Source organism: Vespula pensylvanica, chromosome 18 (genome assembly GCF_014466175.1).
Source record: "Vespula pensylvanica isolate Volc-1 chromosome 18, ASM1446617v1, whole genome shotgun sequence".
Lineage (NCBI taxonomy): Eukaryota > Metazoa > Arthropoda > Insecta > Hymenoptera > Vespidae > Vespula > Vespula pensylvanica.
In genome coordinates, this window is record NC_057702.1 from 114721 (window position 1) to 138465 (window position 23745).

General features: G+C 43.5%; 4 protein-coding genes across 9 annotated transcripts; 2 read left to right on the forward strand and 2 right to left on the reverse strand.

Moving 5' to 3' along the window:
* The first annotated feature begins 124 nt into the window (after positions 1-124).
* LOC122635352 (dual specificity protein phosphatase MPK-4-like) lies at positions 125-2554 on the forward strand. Of its 2 annotated transcripts, XM_043825491.1 has the most exons (4): positions 125-266; positions 438-746; positions 840-1474; positions 2212-2377. In XM_043825491.1, exons 2-4 carry the CDS (start codon positions 440-442, stop codon positions 2293-2295), a joined length of 1026 nt encoding a protein of 341 aa, XP_043681426.1. In that variant the 5' UTR covers positions 125-266; positions 438-439; the 3' UTR covers positions 2296-2377. The 2 variants fall into 2 exon arrangements, with proteins under 2 accessions (XP_043681426.1, XP_043681425.1); XM_043825490.1 differs by having other exon boundaries at positions 438-1474; positions 2212-2554.
* LOC122635357 (retinal homeobox protein Rx2-like) lies at positions 2417-4471 on the reverse strand. The gene is made up of 3 exons (XM_043825496.1): positions 4226-4471; positions 3682-3860; positions 2417-2836 (listed from the first exon to the last, which is right to left on the reverse strand). The coding sequence occupies exons 1-3, from the start codon at positions 4347-4349 to the stop codon at positions 2417-2419; spliced, it is 723 nt and encodes a 240-aa protein (XP_043681431.1). The 5' UTR covers positions 4350-4471.
* On the forward strand, positions 2417-21046 carry LOC122635343. 5 transcript variants are annotated; one of them, XM_043825468.1, is made up of 17 exons: positions 3722-3862; positions 3939-4149; positions 10961-11206; positions 11297-11922; positions 12044-12909; positions 13820-14057; positions 14737-14791; positions 15333-15614; positions 15777-16085; positions 17236-17651; positions 17760-17972; positions 18044-18406; positions 18523-18634; positions 18719-19116; positions 19303-19527; positions 19616-19958; positions 20451-21046. In XM_043825468.1, the coding sequence occupies exons 3-17, from the start codon at positions 10961-10963 to the stop codon at positions 20703-20705; spliced, it is 4947 nt and encodes a 1648-aa protein (XP_043681403.1). In that variant the 5' UTR covers positions 3722-3862; positions 3939-4149; the 3' UTR covers positions 20706-21046. The 5 variants fall into 5 exon arrangements, 4 of the variants coding, with proteins under 4 accessions (XP_043681404.1, XP_043681403.1, XP_043681405.1 ...); XM_043825470.1 differs by having other exon boundaries at positions 20417-20589; XM_043825469.1 differs by lacking the exons at positions 3722-3862; positions 3939-4149 and adding an exon at positions 2417-2553.
* An 876-nt stretch (positions 21047-21922) lies between these two features.
* On the reverse strand, positions 21923-23172 carry LOC122635361 (39S ribosomal protein L30, mitochondrial). Its single transcript, XM_043825506.1, has 4 exons — positions 22783-23172; positions 22597-22723; positions 22180-22509; positions 21923-22052 (listed from the first exon to the last, which is right to left on the reverse strand). Exons 1-3 carry the CDS (start codon positions 22887-22889, stop codon positions 22222-22224), a joined length of 522 nt encoding a protein of 173 aa, XP_043681441.1. The 5' UTR covers positions 22890-23172; the 3' UTR covers positions 21923-22052; positions 22180-22221.
* Positions 23173-23745: the final 573 nt, after the last annotated feature.

Genomic DNA, 23745 nt, shown 5'->3' on the forward strand with positions numbered 1-23745 from the left:
AACATCTCGAGATGACGAATGTGTTTATTGAGGAGATCCTTTCATCAAAATGTCACGATCAAATAATCGTTAAGAAATGTCGTATTTCACGATTAACAAGAAACAATGAACGAACGATAAATATCTATATTTGCGTGAAATGAGCCAAGTCGTCAAATAGGTTATCAACGTTTCGCGATGTTTGCGTATGTGCGTGTTTAACATTTCGAAGAACGTATCTGCCGTTTTCAGCATATAGCAACGATCGAATAGTTAGAAGTTTGTAGGTGAGTCCATTTTTAATTCCGTTGCTCTCTATTATTTTTTCTATTCACATGGAATAAAAATATAGGTTATGGCGTAATTTGTTAAAATTGAACGCGTCGAACAATTTTAATCATATCTTCTCTACATGTTATGTCTTTCTTTAAATATTTCGTTATTATTTGTAAATTTAGGCATGGCACAAGACGAGGAAAGCAAGCTGATTAGAGAAGATTTTGATGCCGGTCCATCGAGTTTTGACGAAATCGAACCAGATCTATTTCTAGGGAATCTCACAGCTGCCACGGATGTGGAATGGTTGAAAGAAATTAATATGACTCATGTACTTACGGTAGATTCGTGTCCTCTACCAAGAAAGATTCAAGAACGTTTGCCCAATCTCACCGTAAAATATATTCAAATAACAGATATGCCAAGAGAAGATTTGTTAACTCATTTGGAAGATTCTTACGAATTTATCGATCAAGCATTAAAATCAAACGGTAGAACGCTGGTACATTGTTACTTTGGTGTTTCCAGATCTGTTAGCGTTGTTATCGCATATATTATGAAGAAACATAGAAAATCTTTTTTAGATGCATTGGAAATAGTCAAGCAAAAGAGACATTTCGTTGGACCAAATCCTGGATTTATAGCGCAATTGAAATTATACGAAGAAATGGACTTTGGCATAGACAATACCAACGTTCAATTTAAAATGTACAGATTGCAAATAGCTGCGGATAAAGTGAGAAAAGTGAAAATTTTACCCCAAAATTGCATCGATTTAATAAAGCCAGATCCTGCATTAACGACTGTACGTCCAGAACCGACCGTTTATCGTTGTAGAAAGTGTCGAAGGATCGTGGCCAGTGCGAGTAATATTTTACCGCATACAATGCACCAAAGGCACATTTGGCGACATGTCAGTTCGAAACGAACGCCCAAACAGATAAAAGAAGGGGAAGAAGGAGCAGAACGCGTAAATGTAAAGAAAGAAAACGAAATGACAGAACTATGCACAAAGATATATTTCGTGGAGCCTTTGGCATGGATGCCGGACATAATGCACAATGTGGAAGGAAAGTTGAATTGTCCAAAGTGTAATACAAAGTTAGGCTCTTTTAGTTGGATAGCCGGTAGTCAGTGCCCGTGCGGCAGTAAAATAGCTCCGGCGTTTTACTTAGTTCCGTCTAAAGTCGATTGGAGTAATGCCGTTCAGAATGTACAGGTAACGGTATAGTACCAAAGATTAATATATCATTTATAATTCCATGGACGGATAATTACAATAATTACCGTTATCGTAGCTGTCATTTATATTAACGGTAAATCTGCTGAACATTTGTATTATACTTTTATCATGAAGCATATTCTATAAAAAATAATAACATGTTTGTAACAACAATTTATAATCAACAATTTATAATGTAATGATGTAATCGATTTTAATATTTACGTCTTACGTTGAATAGTTGTCTGTCGCGCATGATCTAGCGATTATTATACATACGTACCCATTGTATAATTAATGATATTTCTTACAGTATTATTAAGAAAATTATACGTATATCTAATCAGCTGATGTTGCTAATACTACATGCATTCGCATATTATCTCATTTGCCGAAGTATACATGGATATGTATATACAGAATACAGTGAATCTCGTTAAGGAATTGTTATGTATACCCTGTATACGATATCCTTAGCTCTCCTCACAGTTTATACAACGTATAAACATATATATATATATATATATATATATATATATATATATATATATATATATATATATATGTATGTATGTATGTATGTATGTATGTATGTATGTATGTATGTATGTATGTATGTATGTATCTATATATCTATATACCCTGTTTAGAAAACTTGTAGTAATTAAGAAAAGTCTTGATTATTGATTAACGTGACTTTTGATTGTAAGTCTTTTCTACGTCATTGATTACAGTTGAAAACGAGAGCATCTTTGGTTTCAACGAACGAATCCTGTGCAAGCGCAAGAATCCTGTGGACGAAGGAAAGCACGAAATAAAATTATTATCGAGAACGCGTGGTAGATTTGAACATCGCAGCGTTCTTTGATTTTGATTTGATTTGTTGAGAACGAATCGCAACGTAGAGAAGAAATAAGAGGAGAAATAAAAGAAAAAGAGTCACATGCTCGCGTGCATGGCGGGATAGGTAGTACTGTAAGGATGCGATCTCAATCTCAATGCGCTTAGACCAGTTATAGTCGTTCCTTCGACGGCACCATGAATTTCTGCTGATTGATGATACGACGGTAGAGCAGGTACGTTCCCAAGATTAGCGTTGACAAATCCGTGACAATTACTGCTTTGAACGGTGGTATAATGTTGAGGCGATCTCCAGTATTCGCTATAGGAATAATGTGGAAGCTGTTGCGCTTGGAAGGAATTGTTTTCCGAATTGTTTTCGTGCATGTGACTGCTTACTCTTATCGGTCGAAGCGGTAAAGTGGTGGTTTCCAATTCTCTGCTTGTACAAGTGCCGCGATTAAGTGCCGAGCTTCTTTCGTTTCGCCGGAATTTGGCGCGTCTATTTTGAAACCATACCTGTGAAAGGCGAAGTCTATATGAATTTGACATAAGATGGGTGAGAGAGAGATACATGGGGATTGGAGTAGAGAAAGATGATGTTGATGGCGAGGTCGACGGCGAAGGAGGGAGGAGGAGGAGGAGGAGGAGGAAGAAGAAAAAGTCGGTGATAGTAAGAAGAGATTCGTGTCTCTTTGCGGCATGCCGCACGAACGTCTCCCAAACAACGCATACGTTGGATTTGCGACGCGTTCTTAGGAAAGACGGGACAGCGTGACGGCTCCTGGCAGGCGTACACACATTCGTAGAGACAGGGAGACAGACAGACCACAGACGAAAAGACGGACAGACGGTCAGAGTTGGGAATGAAAGGGAGCGGCGAGGAGCAGTGAGAGAGGGGTTTGCGAGGCACACACGTGCTGGATCGCGTCTCTCGCGGCTGTACGCTAGGCTAAAGTACGCAGATGCTGCTGGATAGACGCGTACGATCTTAGGCCGCAGCAGGCTAATCATAGCTTCTTTCCTTGACAACCTGTCTCCTTCGATTTTCTGCCTAGCTGTCCGCAGCCTCCGCCTTCTTCTTTTGCTTACTCTTCCTGCTACCATCCCTTTCTCTTTCGCTCGTTCTCGCCCATTCTCGCTCATTCTCGCTCATTCTCGCTCATTCTCGCTCTCATGTTTCTATCCTTCGAATATAATCTCAAGAACACGTGTGTTAAGAGAGACAGTCGGTTACTTTCTCAGATGGCAACTATCCTCTTATTTGTACATTAGAAGATTTTACTGTTTTATTCAAAAAATTCTAAGAGCAAACTTTTGTGCTAGGCAAAAATGATATCTACTTATAATCGAGATCGAATTACCTGGACTCTTGCCTCCGACAAAGATACTCTAGTAGCGAGTTCCTCGCGAACAAAAGCGTCGGGGTAATGTGTCCTTTCGAAAACCCTTTCTAATGCGGCCAACTGTTGCGCCGAGAAGGTTGTCCTACTTCTTCTTGGTCTCCTACTTCCAGTCGTCGACGTTCCTTCGGCGTGACACTCTGTACGTTATTTTACAGATTTTTCTTTCTTTCTTTTTTTTTTTTTTTTCTTTTTCTACAAGATTTTATTCGATATAGGGAATAGTGGAAGATGCCGCGTACGATAAAGTGGTCGCTCGGAAGGAAAAGAGAGAAAAAAAAGTAGTGGAACGGACACAGACGCTGCGGCTATTCTTGAATGAATCTACTGTGCTTGAGTATTCATCAAAGCGGTATAATATGAGCAGCATGGGCGGAAACACACAATTTCGATGGAATCGAACGGTGTTTCATCGGTATAGCGTAGTTGGTAAGTTTCTTCTTAAAAGAATCAATCTAGGGAGCATATTATTTTATGATATTTTTATAATTTTGTTGATTCTTACCTAACGAATGCATCGTCGACGTTGATAAAAGTCGTGAAACGGTGAAATCTTGCGACGCATGAGGATTCGTCGATTGCGACGCTACTATGTTGTTACCATCCTGGTCCACGTTTGCACCGATCATTTTGCTCCGAGTCTGTTCAAATAATTCCTAAATGTCTTGTCTTCTTTGTTATTCTCCTTTTCTAAGTCATTTCAATGTTAAGTCACTATGTTTTATCGATTCAATAAAGTGACCATCAAAGCGTTCGTAATTTCTCTTAGAAAATGTAAACATTCTTTACAACGATACCGATGATACATTTGCCTTCCGAGGAATTACATTTTATACGAATTAATTGTGGTAATCGACGAAACGTTGATCATACGATCTGTCAGTTTCTTAATACGCTCGAATTCGCACTGTGCTATTGCATGTAATTCCTGCTGCAAACACCAAAGTCGCGTAAACTTCTCGTCTTTAAGAAAGGAATAATTTATTTTGCGCGTTTCGTCGAAAAGCCACGGGTCGAGAAGACGCAAAGGGAGAACATTATGTCCGGGGCACCGGGATACCAACTGACTTAACCGACTTGAGACGTACTGAAAGATTCTCCTCTTGTCTCTTCGCATCTTCTCTCTCTCTCTCTCTCTCTCTCTCTCTCTCTCTCTCTCTCTCTCTCTCTCTCTCTCTCTCTCTCTCTCACTCTCCCTTGGTCGTCATCAGAGGCAACGCGGCGAGACATGCGAGGAGAGGAGAAATAGAGCGTTTTAAGAGTAGGTGGAGATTTTCTTCGCAGGCTCCACCTTCATTAGGCGCTCATTGGTTTTCAAACGTTTCTACTTACGTTTCGTTTTATCGGCTTCCGTGCGCACCGCGGGACCTTCTTAGAAGCGAAAGGGCCTATCTGTGCGCGTCTAGCGACAGACCCGCGACAGACGCCCGACCAAAGGAGCTATTTATTTCCGCGAAGGCGTACTCTAACAAATCGCGTGTTTCTAGGGTGAATTCCTTTTAACGACATTTGTTTTACCCGTTAGATCGATATTACGGATAAATGAATGGAACATCGCAGAAAAAATGTCTCGTTTATCGATGATCGTGCGACGATAGCGGCAACTCGTAAGAAATGCAGACAGACCGAGGAGAGGTAATCGGAGGAACGAAAAGAGGGTTGCGCGTCTTTAAAAGTTGAACGAGACGAAGTGTCGACAGCTGACCGCTTTACGTTCGTCCTCTCGATTCAACAGGCACGTGATCTACGAGCAATAGATACGCGTAACAAAATCATCACGTTTATTCCGCGGAATTTTATTTATAGGATGATTTTGAGAATACACGTTGCCCTCTTGTTGTTATCTATTTAATTCTTGATGCGAATAAGATATTATAACGGACGAAAATATAACGGGCTTTTCTCGAACGAGAAAAATTTGCTTGAGTTGGCTTTTCAAAAAACCGATGGAAGGGGAGAGGAAGGACTTTGGAAAAGGATCCGCAGGAGAAAGAGAAGTCTACCGGCGCCGATAGAAAAAGAGGGAGAATTTAACTTGCTATGTCGTAGCCTCAACGAGACGGACGGGCGCGTCGCGACGCGCTGACACGTACACGTCGCGCGTCGCCCTCGGAGAATTATTAGGCGTGCCTGACTACATCACCGCGTATCTCTCTCTCTCTCTCTCTCTTCCCCTCTACATCTGTCTCTATCTCCATCTCCATCTCCTCTATCTATCCGTTTCATTGTTGTCTTCCTAAGCATAACTTTTCAACATCAGTGTGATTTCGTGCAATCGAAAAGGAAAGTTTTTCTCACTCTCCGAATTTTACGTTTCTTTCTTGTCGAAGAAAGCACATTTTACGGTGGATCGATCGTTGGATTTTTAAGGAAAAGAAGGAGGAAAGGAAAAGAGGAAGAAAACGTTGTATCTTTCGTATACACGTTCGTGATCTTAGCGTCGTTCGACCAATTATAACAGCCATGCGTCATCCCTGCCAATTAGCAGCGACTCGAGAGAAACTTCTTTTTCCTTTTTTTCGGCGGTTGACAGACTGCGGATAATTTTACGCATGCGACACCCTTCGTAAACGCGCTCTCGTTTTCGATATTCTTTTCTCTCGCACTCCAGAATGTCGTCATATTCGTGCCCTAATTAATTTCGTTTACCGGCTCAAATATATGTACATATACGTTTGGGTTGTACGCGATGGGTGTACGTTTAACAGAGCGTGAAGCATGTTACCCGTTACTGCTACTAGGATATTACAACCATCGCCTTCGTGCTTCATTCCTCGCAACGGTAGAAACACTATTCCATACGTGGATAACGTTAAACGTCGCGATATAAGGGTCGATCACTCCTTTCGTCCAAGCGTACCTGGTCTAACCGACGCGCGAGTTAAATATCACATAATTTTACTCTCTGCTATATCGCTAGAAAGTATTGGTGTGTCCACTAATAGGCCTTTAATTATACCGATAATTATACTCGTGTAATAATAGCATTCGCCAGTATTACTTTTATACCCACCTTTCATCGCGTTACCTCTACTTACTACTTCAGATACATGTAAGTAGACGTATCTACTTTACCGATTATCACCGGTATATCTAGTCGCGTTTAGATGAAAAAATGGAAAATCAAAAGAAACAAGAAATATATGGCGATAGGAAAGGAATATGGTAGAAAGCGTTCGAAAATATTGCGAGGTCATTGCCTTTAATTCTTCTATCTGCCTATCTGATTATCGATCAATCGTTCACGGTTATATACGTCTTTTTCAATAGAAACTGTTCCGCTGTGTCGCGTCACGCTCCGTTCGGATCGTATAAATAGATACTTGTCTGCTGACTGGTATATTTTTTAAGCTTTCCAAAAAAATCGTGTAGCAGATATTCGCAGGGGTTCGCGTGACGTGTGAAAATGTTTCTTCGAGGGACTATCTTCCAAAGGATCCTTTTCGTTTTTATCTCTGGTGCACCGTGTGATTGCAATGGTTAACATTCAAATTGGACAAAAACCGGTTGGAAGGAAGCATCTTCGATATTTGAAAATAGTGTTGGTTCGGTAAGAGAAGAGAGAGAGAGAGAGAGAGAGAGAGAGAGAGATAATGCTGATGATTCCTTGGCTTCCTCTACCTCTCCGATTAGATTTCACGTCTATGTTTAGAATGGTGGTGAGTTTGTATATGTTTCGAAAGATTCATCTCTCGTTTTAATGTTTATTTAAAAGGATTTTATTTAATTATGAATCAATAATTTTATTACGTTGAATTTTGTTGAAAAAAAAAGAAGGAAAAGAAAAACTATCCATCTCTTTTGATACGTAGAAATAATTACAAGTATCTTTGACTGTGATCGTTCACCTGGGGAGATTTCGAATGGTTGCCGTAGTCAGGTCACGATTGTGGAGTGGGGATAGAGAAAGAGAAAAAGCAAGAAAGAGAGAGAGAAAGGGAGTTTGAAAACCTTGTCTAGGGACCCTTACCTTACCTACATAAGGCCCGTAGCTTCACCCCACCACATCAGTGAAGAACCAACCGTTGTAGCATTCGCATTCGTGTTGCGATCGTGTCGTCGTTCACTCGCAAAATTTAATCTCTCCTTGCGTAGATTATGTGCACACAAGTTCAAAGTGTGATACGATAACAGTGATAATTGATGGGTTTCGTGGATGTATGTTGCAACGTTTAGTCAGGGATCCAGTCAAATAAAGTCAGTACTAACTTTTATTTATTATTTTTTATTTACTAATTCCAACACACAATTCTATGATACCGGTTTAGGATAAAAGTGGTCACGATTACTATTTCTTAGTCGACTCGAAAAATAAATCACTCGGAGTCCATAGGAGTTTCTACGGATTCAAAGAAACTTTTGCTTTAACGGCCAGACATTGGCGCGACAGGACTCGTTTCGCTCATTATTCCTATTTTATTATTTTTCTGAATGTCCTTCTTGGCGCTATAAATAGAAATTTATCTCTATCTACGAAATGAGGAAAGAGAAGAAAAGAGAGAGAAACAAAATATAAATGTGTTGTTGTTTAATTGATTCGTTTGTACAAGCAACATCTTTCGTGTCAACGATTATAGAAATAGCAAGGAACATTGGCGATGTGTTTTGTGTACGATATGTAGAAGCGACGGATATGGGAATTGAAGAGAGAGAGAGAGAGAGAGAGAGAGAGAAAGACGGACGGGGGCAGGTGTGCTCCAAATAACGTGTTCCTAAAGTCTGTCTTTTCGCGACGCCTTTCTCTCCTCTTTTTCTTCCATCTCTCTCTCTCTCTTTCCTTCCTTCTTAAGTCGTCAAAAAGCGAGTAGCCTCCGAATGAATGCGCCTTTGATTGTCGTCGGTTGAACTCTTGGGTCCCTTTCGAAAATCGTCTTTCCCCTCTCTTGCCTGCGTTCCCCGTTACACTCTCTCTCTCTCTCTCTCTCTCTCTCTCTCTCTCTCTCTCTCTCTCTCTCTCTCTCGTCTGCGAGACCACGCCGAGACAAGCAAAGGTGCGTAGGGTCAATCCAATATAAATCAGAAGCGAGTCTCACGAGGCAAAGGCGGAGAACGTGGCTGCGCGCGTGAGAGAGAAGAGAGGAGGAATGAATAGAGCATTTTTTGGGACCGTTCGCGGCGCGTACATAGGCCGTATCGCGAGTATACGTTTGTTCTCGTGTCTACGAGCTCGCGTTCGCAAGTGTGTTCGCGAGTGAGATCTTGAAAAAGGGATCAGGTACACAAGCCTCGTCATCACCTGCTTTTCCTCTCCTCTTTTATTTGTACGTTTTTCTATTTCACGAATACCAAGATCGTGTCTCGAACGATATCAATATCGATCACGTTATTATTTTATTATAGGCACGAGGCTTTCTTTGCTCCTTGTTTCGCTCGTTGGTTACTCGTTGCAGTAGCCATATACATATTTGTAGAAGAACGATTCGGTTCGTAATAGTTCGGTTTACAATTCGAATTTATATTCCCTCGGATGGTAATCTTCGTTTCGCGTACAACCGTCTTCGTGAGAAGGGTTTTAATCGTATAAATTATGTAAAAGGGACCGTTCTTAAATCTCCAGCAAGGTAAGTCTTCAACCGTCGCTCCATTTTACTCGTTTACTCGTAGTACGATGGCGCGAGGTCAATCCTGTTTCGTTGCTCGGATAAACAGGAGCAGGAAAGAGAAGGAGGGTAGGTAGATGAAAAGAATTGGGTAAAACCTGATATCGTTATTCGCGAAGCAAAGATCCCTTTTTTCCAACGGCAAAAATGACGGGGATGTACGAGAAGAAACTATGAAATAAGAAGAGAAGGATCCCGAAACGACTTAATATCTTTATGTAATATATTTGATATCCTTACGGAGGAGCCATGCTTTATCGTTCATCTTTCTCGAAATCTCGAGCGAGAATAGTTGGCGTTTAATCTTCTCGTCGGAAGTATCTATATTCTAATAGAGAGAAATCGAGAGAAAAGCTCTTACACGCGACTCGATGGTATTCTGTTTTAGGATCGAGCGCGTACACCGTATTCCCTCTACGAGGATATATTCGACGTCGGGGGGTTTTAGGAGGTAATAAAAGTGACAGATACGAGCCATAATATCGCATTCGAGGGTCGCGTCGCGTACGATAAGTGTGATTGGCAAAGATTCGCGCGCTCGACGCGGCGTCGCCGTTTAGTAAGCAAATAATTAAAAGTCCGTCCTAAGTAAAAATATGATTGATAACAATAACGACGGTCGAGAAGAAATCGTGAAATCAAATTCTCAAATCGTGCGAGACATCGAGTTTATAAGAATGGACGTAGGTGTAAAGGAGAAGCTAGGCCGACGATAATAACGATAATAATTTTGTCTTATTTTCTCTCGAACGTCGATGAAAAATGTTGCAAATTTATTTGGACGTTCATTGAAAGCACCTCGTAGGGAGGTTCATAAAAGCCAGATGGTTCCTCGTGCGTCTCACCGTAGGGGCAGGTGCTTTCCATCGTTTACGTGTCGTTCGTGTTCACGGTGTTTTCAGGGTGTTCGCTAAGGCAGCACTTACTTTCCTGTATTTATATGCTCGAGTATGCTACAGAGAGAGGGAGAGTGCGCGTTAACGAAAAAGTGCGTGTTACGGGACAGAAGCGCGTGTGCAGCATGGCAACAGCCTGTATGCAAATGAATGCATTTTTATACTTACTCGACAATGCGTCGCGTTTACCCCCTCGAGGAACCGTTAAAAGTGAAAACCTGATGTCCGTAACAATAATTTCTTTTCGTCATTTTTGGCGTCAACACTTTTCGCTTGGATGGAACGTGCATAAATAGGGTATGTGTCTTCGATCGAATCAACGGGTTGAGACGATTGAGCACGTTTAAGCGATAAGTCGCCTACAGCGTGATTTCGTCTTTCTTTCTTTCTCGCGACTCCTGACAAACGAATAGTTCGTTAAACGGTCGTTAAGCGCAAACAAGCGTTAATTCGTCAAACGGTTTCTGATTAGCGTTCAAAGTTACACCTGTTATGTTATTTCTCTTACGCTACTCGACAGGTGCAACCTGCACTTTCGTCATCGAACGTGATCCTCCTGTTATTTCCTTGCGTACTCTCTTTCTCTCTTGGTCGCGTCGTCGAGCTCATCGTATCGTTATTTCAAGCACGAATAGATCGATCCAAGGTCTTGCGATAGTTTGTCATAGTCGGCTACATGCATACAGTGCACGTAGCCGAGCCCCTTCTCGCCTCGAGTATATACTTTCGTTCTTTCTTTTAAAGATGCTCAAGTGGACCGTCTCGAGATCGTTGTCAGCGAGCAGCTCGACGCCCCACGGTCCGGCACCAGCTTTGAACAAGGCGTCCCGCAGGCCTTTTCGAGACCTGTCCAACACACCGCCGGCCGTCGGTACCCAAACGTACAGGCACGTACGTACATCGAACCTGCAAAATACTACGACGAAACCTACGCCAGTTCGTCGTAGGCGGTGTCGTAGCCACGGCAGCGATTTGAGGACCTATTTTCAAGTAAGCACAATCGATCTTTCTCTACGAGGAAGAAATCTATCTTTCGTCGAGTGTAGTATAATCGAATACCTTTGTCGACTGTTCCCGAAGGCAACGAAAACCAACGTAAGGATCGGAAAACGGCAATCGCTCTCTCAACGATCGGAAGGGTCACCAAAGTTGGAGAATTTTTATCAGGGTACCCCGCGAGTGGATGCGGACATAGGACCATTAACGTTCTTCCCAAGTGAATGTAAGCGTTCAACGGCTTTAACTCTACCAACGGATCCAACTTTGTTCTTGAAGAGTCGATCGAAGAATTTTCAAAGCCATAACGAGCTACCGCAAAATATGGTTAACGAGGCGCGTGCCAATTTGCAGTCGCACGTTTCGGACTTTTTCCATCAGATCTCGATGGCCACCAGTCCCGAAGATGTGATGGAGGCCGAATCCGTGCCGTTAGACAAGTCTCGAATGTATCCCGAAAAGAACGACGTCAGATTAAAATTGGAGGAATCGAAGAAGGCACAGTTCCAATCTAAACTGGCGAAGGTTACCAAGATCCACGCGCGAAGTAGAACTCCTTATTACAAAAAGGTCGTTCAAGCTGTTAGTCCTTTGAAGCAGTGCCTTCAACCACGAACTCCGCTCGCCGGCAAATTGTCGAATTTGGCCCTAGATCAAGATTTACCTAATTTCGAAAATATGGATAACACGGTTACGGAAGTTCTCAACAGGTAAGGTCTCCTGCTGCTTTTCTATTTTCTTCTTCTTTTCTATTGTGTTAAACACGTAAGTGATAGATCGCGATGATACGCATTACGTCGATATTTAACTTTGTCCGTTTGAATTGCGTAGGGAAAACGAAACGAATTTCGGAGGCAAAACAGTCGCGGAGATTCTTCTGAGCGACATCGAGGAGAGGAAAAAAATACTCAAAGGTCGTTGCACGGTTACCATAGAGGAAGACGAAACCTCCTCCTTCCTCGAGGAGGATCATACTTACGAGACGATCGTTCAATGCGATACGAAAACGATGGACGAAGACGAAGTTGCTTCGCAAGTAGCGATCCAGAGCGACAGTTCGGTGTCCTCGGCTAGTCAGCTTTTGGAGGATCCCTCGCCGATGTCTTGGCCCTTTACGTCGCCGACCACGAACGAGTTTGACGGTGAATTCACTCTGAAAAGACAGCGCGGTATACGTAGGAAACGTCAGCAACAGAGGAAAGAGAAGAGCGTTTTCGAGGGTAAGAAACCGAAAAGAATGACCGGGATAACTTCTGGCGGGAGTCCTGGATCGAACCAACTATCGAAAATGGAAAACAAGGATAATCCTACGATAGAGGCGATCAATCCTAACGTGAAGAAGCTCGTCCTCGAGACGGACTTGGACTCCACTTTGGAGGATAAGCAACTCCAAAATCCAGAGTTTTCGAACAAATCGTCCTGTTTTTTTAAAAACGATTGCAAAAAAGAGGACCATTCGGAGAAGAATGGAAAAAGCACTATTTGGGAATTGGAAAGTCCTAAATCGACAGAGGACTATCATAGTTCAAAGTCTATCTTAAACTCGATCTCTGATACTCCAGAAGCTCCGTTGATCGCAACCGTTCGAAGATGCTTGAAATACAGTCCGGAGAACGAGCCATCGAGGTCGGATACGGATCGTCGCGGATCCATCGAAATCGAGTATTCGTTCGTTGCCGATCATGTACAAGTTCGAGGTGAGTCGCGAATGTGCATTACCTTTTATTAGAATAAAAGGAGAGAAAAGGAAGCGATTGTATGTAGGGTTCGTTGAGTCGCTGGATACGTTCCTGCTGATTCTGTGCTTTTAACGGGACATGCGCGTATCGCGAGCACAGTACTCTGCTGAGAGACAGAGAGAGAGAGAGAGAGAGGGGGGGAGGAGGAGGGAGAGAGGAGTTTATCACTTGGCACCGTAGAAAATAGCAGTACTGTGCCAGTAACCTACAGACCCTCCTAGAGTTTTCATATCGGTTAGTAGGCTCAACGTCATTGATTCCTGTCGCAGGTCATCCTTGCATAAACATAGAGAGGGTCGAGAATTTTCAATGCAGACCTAATTCAAACGCAATCCTGGCCTGTGCGTTTTTACAAGGATACACTTAGTTTCCAAGCCGTCTGATCGCGTTTCTTTACCTCAGCGATATCTATCGAAACAGCCGACAAAAATATCGAGAAGATTGTGAAAGTGCGCGCAGTACGAAATGAATCAGTTTTTATACGAATATCGACGAATTTCTCCTTCGGTTGGTAGCCTTTGTCGCGATCGTCGGACGGCGCAAGGCGCAAATAGTGGCTTTCGAAGCGGTTAATGGTCGCGGTACCGGTGTATTGTGGTACCGGTGTGTATCGTGCATTTCATCCGATCATAACAGCCTCGAAAATTCTCTTTTCTCTCTCTCTCTTCCCCCACCCCCTTTCTTTCTTTCTCCCTCCATCCCTCCCTCGTTGAGATCGAAAGGAGATTCTTTTCGTTCGAACGATTAATTTCGGTCTCACTGATACACACGTATATGTACAGAAGCTTAGAGACGAAGGGGTTGGCGATAGAATAGAAAGTTTTTTATCGTTAAAAAAAAAGAGGATATATACTTTCCTTTCGTGCAGTGATAAGGTGCAAGGACCTACGGAGGACCTACGAGGGACCTATTCACGCCTACGTTAAGGTCAGCCTAAAAAATATCAACGGTGAGGGAATCGTTAAGAGAACTGCGGTTCACAGAGCCACACCAAATCCCGCCTTTCACGAGACCTTGGTATTGCCCTGCCCGGTTAATATCAATCGGTGCATCAGCAAGTCCACGTCCCTGGATATCGCGGTCTGGCACAGAGATCGTCGAGCAAGGTGAGCATGCTCAAGAAAATAGTGATAACAATAATCACTATCGGAAAGTAGTCAATATCCGAGCTATCGCGAGAACGCGAAACGACTTACTTAGGATATTTACGCCTACCTACCACGTTCCTCGCTATAGACATTCTATTAAGATTTTCAACAGATAATCTTTATATGGTGGGAATTTTTAGACAGGAGGATATAGCGCGTAACAAAATTATTAGCTGTAGCTAGAATGAAAAATACGACATTTGTTCGTTCGTTATGTAAAACGTTTCGTGCTAGTTTTAGTTTTGGAAGGTTGAGCGCTACGGTCAATCCCAATATCCAAACTAATATCTAGATTTTCGAGGGTTCTTTGCGGTAGGAGGGGAATCGATTCTCTCGAAGCATGCGCATCGGGATCACCACGTGCACTTCTCTCGTCACATCCGCACCGTTACAGCATGTGTACGTAGAGATACCTTCGCGAAATGTTAGTCACGTTGCGCTCGCGCATTTATATTTTCTCTCCCTTTCTCACCGCCTTTCCAATTTCTCGCTACCTCCAACACACGCATAAATCCTACTTCGCTCAGCGCGTCTTTGCTTGACAACGTCACTGTTTCAGCGTGGAAGGGCGCCACGCTAGATGCACGATCATCTTAAAAGCGATCAAAAATTGACGTTCGCTTCTTGTCTTTTTCAGACGTAGCGAGCTGCTGGGCTGTATGACTTTACCTCTACCTTTGTCTCAGGATAAGGTAACGAAATGAAATATCTGTAATACGAAAAATTTGTAAAAGTTGAAAAAGTCGAATGCGCGAATAGGAATAGACCGATAACTCGCCGCGTATGTAATCGTCCAAATGCCATTTCTCTCGTAATGTTCGCAATTCGTAGGTCTTCTCGTTTAAGGTCATGGCTAAGCCGATTCGTTGGAGTCTAGTGGTCGACGAATCGTTGTTGCGGAAACTGCTCCACTATCGCAACAGCCATCCTTGTCCAGAGTTCGTTCCTTTTTTGTTTTTGTTTTTAATTTTTACACGTCGACGAACAATGATCGCTGTTGCCATCTATTGCATTGCTTTTATCGTTATTGGCGTTCTTTTAAAACTCTTTGAATTTTTTTGACAACTGCATGATAATGTGCGTACGTAGAGACATCGACGAAGCACGTGATATTTCTCGGTCGTTTGAACGACGGGAAAGACGAGAAGCGCTCGCTCGCTCGCTCGCTCGCGAGAGAGAGAGAGAGAGAGAGATATTGACTGATTGATATATCGTCGCTCGTGAATATCGTAGGAAGCGACATGGCACCCGCTCGAATCTGGATCCAGCCGAAATACAAGTACCCCTTATGCGGGAGTACCGCAAGAATGTGGAGTCTCGCCGCCTTTATCCAAAGATGGAGAATCAGATAACAACAATTCCGGAGGGGATGATTTGACGTATCTGAGACATCTCGAGTTGGAACCAGTCGATCCTCTGACCGGCTTACCTCTGCATCCAGGCTTCACCGCGAGAGGTGGTAGAACGCCTTGTAGCGTAACCAGAAGACTGATTAGACAAAGTGCAGTGAATCAGGTATCATACGTATGTAGATATCATCCTTTCTATAAGTAACGATGTCGACGACGTCGACACATTGGGAAAGGAAGAGTGAAAAAGCGTTGAAAAGTTTAACCGTGCGCCTTGGTTCCTATAGCGTCGTTACATGATCGATATGTGTACCTTATCGTCTACCAGGTGCCATGGGGTTTCTCCTTATCCTGGGGCAGACCGCCGCGCGTGGAGCGCGTCGATTCGGGAAGTCCTGCGGAAAGATCCGGCCTGAAGCCAGGAGATTACGTCGTCTTCGTCGAAACGACGAACGTCGTAACGAAACCGAGGGAGGAGATATTGGGTTTGATCCAGGCGGCAACGAATCAGCTCGTCCTTGAGGTTTATCGCAAGGGAGGCATTCATTCGTCACAGCACAGGCCCAATTCGATGAATGTCACTCTTCAACAAACTGTCGGTCCCGCTAGTCAGCACGCCGTCGCGTTCAACGCCGAGGTCGGTACCGGCGTTCTGGTGTGAGCTCGATGACAGTACCGCTGTCATAAAACCGCTTAATCCTTTCGTTCCTATCGTTATCGCGATATCGCTTGCCGCTCGATGACTTTGAAAAGTTTCGATTTTCATTGACGAAAACGTGTCCGAGCATTATCGGAGCATCGACAACCACCATTTTGTTCGCCTTGAGTCGTTTATATTTGTTTTCTTTTTCTTCCCTTTTGTTTTTCATTCGGTCGACCGATAAATGCTCTTCTTGTTTCACGCGGTCCACATTTCTTATAGCGCGTTTTCCTATCTCTCGGAGCGATCGTTCGCGCGTCTCTTGTGGTAAGCGTGCTGCTCTTAACTTATGATTCAATTATCTGTTTGTACTTTGTTCGGTTGTCTTTTCTTTTTTGTTGTCAACAAGTTTTGTTTTAAACTACACTCGTTGTTATTTTCATTTATTTCAACACATCCTCATCCATCCCCCGTGTTTTCACGCAACATCAAACTACGTGTACACGTATGCATCTTTAGGTTCGCGCAAAGGGAGAGAGAGAGAGAGAGAGAGAGAGAGAGAGAAAGAGAGAGAGAGAGAGAGAGAGAGAGAGAGAGAGAGAGAGAGAGAGAGAGAGAGAGAGAGAGACAGAGAGAGAGAGAGAGAGAGAGAGAGAGAGAGAGATGCAATTATCGTAGTGCGAAATTAGGTCGATATGATACTTTCTCTTGTTGCATGCAGGTCGAAAGATAATACCGTAGTAACGTTCTTCGTCACGAGTTATGCAACGGAATATTACACTCGCATGATCGCTTCAATCGAACTGTACGTACGAACGTGTATACGTAGATACACGTACGTGTGTGCACGCACGTATGTATGCGTATATACGTATATACATATATGTGAGCATATGTGCACCGTGTATGTACGCAGATCGATTCGTCGTTAGATTTTGGATACGATTATATAAAAGATCGATCGTTGTTACCAATTTCGTTAAACGTCACGGATTATAATGTTGATAAGCAACGATGTTTAGCTAATAGCTGGTCAATTTATTGAAAAATAAGAATATTCTTAGGTAAGGGTATTAATGCATGCGGTCTCTCGATTGGTAGTAGTTCGAAAAGACAGGACGAAAATCTTGCACGTCTACGTGATCAGGTTTTTCCGAATCTTGCTCCGGATGCACCGCCGGAGGAAGAGTTATCGGTACGAGAGGCGAGATACCGGGGGATTCTGAAGAGCGGTCACACGAGATTCATGACGCCGCTGGCCGAAAGGCGCGACGTTCTCTCCGCGGCGGACTACATGGTCCTCTTTCAAAATCTAGACGAGTTACTTAAGATATCCGAGGAGATTAGAGACGAGGGTGGCGGTACCGATAGCTATCTCTGCAGAGTACCCAAGATCACGGCCGCCTACAGACGATACCTCAGTGGACTGCAATGGGCCTGTTATTTGCTCGTTGCACTCAGACGGAACACGGCCTTTGCTAAGTTGGTCTGTGAACCTGCCGTTCCTCATAAAAGGCGGCCTGACCTTACGGGAGTCCTCTTGCTTCCTTTAGAGCATTATAGGTTCGTCTCTACGCCAGTACCATCGCGCCAGTACCGTAGCGCTTATACCAAAGTTTGAATGACCTTCAAGTAACCTTTGAATAACTTTTATCTCGGGTCGCGTTTCAGAGAAATGACGAGATTACTGAGCCTGGCATCGCCAAGAAATTGCCAGCGGGCTCGAGATTTGGCACAAGGTTACCGAGAATCTACGGCCAATGCGGGCGTGATGGAACCACCCCGAGACACCGGAAGACCTTTGCTCAGTTTACAGGAAGTCGAGTCGCGATTGGTTTTCGCGAAATGCAAACCGTTCACCCTAGCCATGCCGGGAAGGCAATGGTCAGTCGATCGTCCCTTACGATCGTACTACGTACGAGCTAAATCTCTGACGGACTGACCCTATTTGACAGGCTTTTCGGCGGGGCCCTAGCAAAGGTCGAAGGTCGCGCACGTTTGCAACCATCGTGGGCGCTCCTTCTCACCGATCTACTGGTCTTTGCTCGCGTTTCGAGGGATCGCGTTCTCTTCGTTACCGAGGAACCTCTCCGACTGGCCAATATCGCAGAAGCATGCTTTACCATCAGAAAGAGGCCGACGGAATTCAGATTACAGGTGGCAATCAATTCGAATGGCAACGCCGAGAACGGCCAGGCGGAAATGACGAACAGCGGCGGTTGTAGTCCCCATAGTCGTCCACGAAGGCGAGTCATCGTATTGAGAGCTCCCAGCGCGGAGCTCAAAGCAATTTGGCACAACTTGCTGCAACGACAAATGTTAGTAGCGCCTACCTCGACTTTGCTGACTCGGACTCGTCCAAGCGGTTGCCGAAGTCACTCGGCAGTGCAGCGCAATGCTCTGTCACTAAATTACGTTCCTTGTTGCGTTTTAGAATCTATCTAAATACAGGCTACGGTGGAACGTCGAGCGTTGGCAGCCCCGAGGAGAGCCCGATTACCAGCACCAACTTCGCTCACGTCAGAGAATCGACGGAAAGTCCGCGGGTAGGAGCTTTTCCACTTTGCCTTTTTTTTTTTTTTAACGAACGTAAAAGTAACGTATCACGGTTTCATTTACGATCCCTTCAGATTTTACGGGACTCGCACGAGGAAGAAAAGGAGTGCCATTCGAGCGAGAGCCTCGTCGATATTCTTAAAAATACGCGGGAGGACAATCACTTGGCCCAATGGGTGCGCAATTCTCACCAAATACCGCCTTCCGACAACGAAGGCTCCCTCGAGGAATGGACTGCCGAGGAGTTGGCTGCGAGAGCACCCGGAGAGAAGAACGAAAGATCCGTTCAAGAAGCTACGACGACGGAAGAAGTCGTAACTGCAAGTTCGGACGTAGAGCAACAGAGCACAGCCTCCAGTGCCAGTTTAAGTACAGTCAAATCCAATAGTATTACGCCAAGAAAAAATGGGAGCTACGTATCCTCGAAAGAAAACTCTACGAGTTCTATCAGCATCTGTAGACGATGTCATAGGTTATATGCCTTACCGATAATCCGATGTATCAAATGAAGTACCTACTCTCTATATTTAAGATTACCGCGTTTTTCTCGAGTCCGTACGATATCGATTAATTGAATTTCCTTTTCTTCTTTCCCCCCTCCCCCTCTTCTCTCCTTTCCCCTTCTTTCTCTTCCTCCTTCTTTCGTTTCTTCTTTCAGATCTGGCTGCCCGACGCCGCCTCTTCCAAGGGACCCGTTCTCTCCGTTACCTCCCAAAATATCTGTCATGCCACCTACGCCAGATATTTATACGGCGAGACATAGATTAAGAAACGGCCTACACGATAGTCCAGGACGGAACAGTCCAAATTATGCGTCAGTGGATGGTAATACGGAAGATGGAAGCGAAGACGACCTCGACTGCGACGGGGAACCACCTTACAGGTAGATATGGGCCGATCGTTCGATGAACGTTCCCCTTTACACTCGTCCGTTTTTTCTCGCGTTCTACGATCATCTCGATTCTACGCAGAACATTGAGAAGATTCGGCACGATGAGTAGTTTGGACCAAGACGACGAGCTGGACGAGCAAGGAGACGATGACAATCGTGAGACGGAATCACCACCTTCGGGTTTGAGAGCTTGGACCGCAAGAGCTAGCAATTACGTCGTTAGCAAAATGGTCCTTTTGGAGCAATTTAGCGAGGGAGTCGGCGGTTATCTTCTTCAACCGCCGGTCCCTCCGGAAAGGACAGAATTTTCTCTCGATCCTAACGACGAAGAGGGTACTACGTCGGGTGCGACCTCGGGAGATGACATTTGGGGTACTCCGACCTCCGGTGGTCCGGACGACGAGAGTTTCACGACGCATTCGGTAATCATCTCTAGAGCCACCAAACCCGATCGACCACCCACCCATCCACCCACACACACACACACACACACACACACACACACTTTTGTTCCGCGGAAGGTATCGGCCACGCGTCGAAAATATTTTTGCACAAAGAGTAGTGGCGTGGCGCGCTAAAAAGTTACCGACGGAATCTCTATTTTCCCAATCTACGTCCCTGTTAGAAGAGAAATATTTCTGCCAAAGTCCGAAGCTAGACTTTGTTCGGTGACGAAGGCGTTGCTTTCTCTTTTAAATGCTCTCACGCGATCTTGAAGAATCCTTGCTGCTATCGCGTGACCACACGGTCCTAGGACTCTTACGTAGCTCTCGAGTACAATAGCTATTTTTTCGAAGCCCGTACCTTCCCTGTAAACGTCGAATATAGCCTGTAAGCTTCGCACGCCTTTGCATGACTCGCTTGCCCTCTGTTTGCAAAGAATCACTAGCCCGAGCTGTGCCTGACTTCCCTAGCCGCCGCCAAATGGGACCGGCAATTTGACTGGTTCCGGAGAAGACAATTACGGTCTGAATTTGTCGACGGAGGAGGATCACGATCAAGAATCGGATAACGAGGATTGCGGTTTGCCCGAGCTAAGCATGGATCAATTACTCGGCGGAGGTAGCCTTGGCTCGCTACGTTGCTTCTTAAGCAGAAGAAGACTGGAGCCTCTGCTCGAGGAGGAGGACTCGCCTGGAAGTGGAAAACATCAAGTTGGATGGTGGTGACAGAGGTTGCAATCGACTACGTTGAAAAACGTCAGCTCGAGTTCCGACGTGATCGAGAGAGATCGTATCTTTGCAAAATTGAGCCAAGAAGACGAAGAGTTTCGTCGAAAGATCGTAGACCTTCATAGGAAACTGTCCGACGTAGACGAAGGCTCGAAGCTCGAATCAACGTCGCCGGACTCGTCGAGGAACGTTAAGGAGGCGGATGATCGTTTGAAAGAATTGGAATTGGTCGCGCGAAGAGCCGAGGAATCCAATAACAGAAATGCGGAAAAAATAAGTTTCGAGATATTGCAAAAGGAAGCATACGCCGCGATTGCGATCGGTGCGGTTGAACCGACCGACAGACGTAGGTACAGGAAATTGGATGCGCAGCACGATCGTAGAAAACAATTAGAATTTGTGTTAAGAAAATCTGGCAACAAGCTCGGAGAAGAATCCTATGCTCGGAACAACGGCAGTAATTCTATCGAGACGTCGGAAACTAATTTTTTAAATCGTTTGAGAATAAAGAGACGTAGTTTGAAATTACTGAGCTTCCTTAGCGGCAAAGCGTATGATAAGTCGCACGAAGAACGAACAGCGAGATTGTTAAAGATGTATATGCCCGAGAAAACTACGAACGCGCATAATACAATCTGCATTCATCATACGTCCAGAGATAGACGATTCTGGAAGCTTCGGAGTCGTAGGCGATCGAGTTCGACTTAAATTTCAAATAGGACAACGAGAGATTGTCGTTTCTCTCTCTCTCTCTCTCTCTCTCTCTCTCTATCTATCTATCTATCTCTCTCTTTCTCCATTACTAGGACTTCCAAAATGATCATGTTGTTAGAATTTTTTCAAATCTACTTGATATATCCAGGAGTTGTTTTCATAGAGCTTAGTCTACAAATAGGATATCGAGTTTGCGATTTCAGTATAGATACTCGTTAGCATTTCAGATAAAATGATAAATTTCAAAGGCTACTTGCGCACAATTCACGATCGGACAAATACAAATTGAAATTGCAAGGAAGAAAGATCTCGTGTTCTGGCATTATCAGTACGTTTAGTACGCTTATTATGCGCGCAAGTATATAAAAGTTTTCCGAAAAATGCGATTACGGCCTAGCAAATTACTTTTATTCTCTTTCGACGTAAGGCACCAGTAATCGAGTCTTATTAGACATATTTTCGATAGATTTTCGATAGATCTAGATTTTCTTAATATCAGTTTCGTTCTTTCTTCCTTTTCCATAATTCATTTTAACGTACGTAACATCGCAGTATAGGACCGCACGACTGATCTAAAGCGGCACGCATCCTTTATCTTTATTGGGTCCTAACGTACCGTTTACGGAACAACTGGAAATTTGACGAGATTTTAACATTACGGTTGGTAGAATATAAATTGTAAGTTATGGTTGCACTAACCATGAATGGTACACGAATAAATGATATATTATTTGTTCAGCGACTACTTTTATATTACCTTTTAACAGAAGATACAAATTTCTCTATTTCTCTTTTTATATTAAGGTAAGGTACCGTTTAACCACTGTAATCTTAACTTTTCTCTTATTTTCAAACTTTCTAATTTTTTTGGATTATTTTCGAATTTTTCTGTGCTCTCTACGCGCAATGGATCTATTTTGGGAACGACGTAGAAGGTACCGTTCGGATGCAGATAACTTCCACCAAAGTCGTCCGGATTAGGTAGTTTGTCCGGCAGTTTAACAGGAATAATCTTAACAAGATGTTTTACTTTCCACAACATTGCGCATACCTCTGGAATATTTTTAACTACCACAGGGTCCCTTCCCTATATACAGAGACGTATAAGTAGATTAGGATAATATGGGACAAGCTTATAAAAGTTATTTTAAAATGTTTTATAAAAATTTCTTACTCTCTCGGCAATACCCAATTGCTTAAGTATATTTTTATCCCAATAAGGATTGCCGGCAAAAGGTTTTACTAACGTAACCATTAAAAGCTTGGATGGTACGATCGGAGGATCTTTATGATTTGGAGATCTGAAATCAACGATACCGAATCAAGTTCCACGAAGATTACACGTTCATCGTTTCCATACCTTGGAAAATACGTGACTTTTTCATATCTTACTGCGTCCGAACGCCAATGTTTTGGCATCGAATAATTGCGGACGAAAGTAGTTAAGACCTTGGACTTGCTTGTCATTATAGTTAAAAATTTAATGACACAGATATCTGCAGGCTCACTTTTGTAAACTACTCTTTTATAGTTTTCTTAATAAACTTTGCAATTAAGAAAACTACAGCAAACGTACTTTAAGACGAACGAGAAATTTTTATTTTCTCTGATTACATTCGAGTTATCTCGATACAAATATTTAACCGTTGTTATCGAACGTTCGAACGTGCTCCTGTCTCTATTTCTCTCCCTCTCTCTTTTTCCGTTTAACCTCAAATTTCTTCCGTTTCAACTCTCACATCGGCCATATTTAGGCATAGAAAACATCACAAAAGAGATAAAACAAGATAGCACCTTTTGATCGTTTCATTGCGTTCGATTTCACTGGCGCTAGTATCACTTTTGAGCGCTACCTCGCGGTCGAAACTTATATCAAAATACTGACGTACTTAAATCCCTATCTACAATATTTTTGTATACCTTGACAAAATTGGAAAAAGATTGGAATGCGCAGCCGATCGTGCCGACCGACCTGTGCCGATATATCGAAAATCGTGAAGAAAAGGAGAAGAAGAGAAGGAGAAGAAAAGGAAGCCGGAACGCGCGCGCATGTTAAAACGATAGAACTCGGAAAGAGTTCTAGAGAAGAAGGAGAGAAAGGAAAGTCTGTAGAATGGAATGAAACACCTGCACGTATGAAAGAGATGGAAAAGAAAAGAAGAGAAAAACCAAAGTACGAAAACGGGGCAACAATTAATATATTAATTCTCCTTTTTCTTCCCGTGCTTTCTCAATTTTTTGTTCTACGACGGTTTTAGAGTTGTGTTAGATTTATCGATTTTCCTCCATGCTTTAGAATGGGGAACGGTTTTAGTTCTTTGAT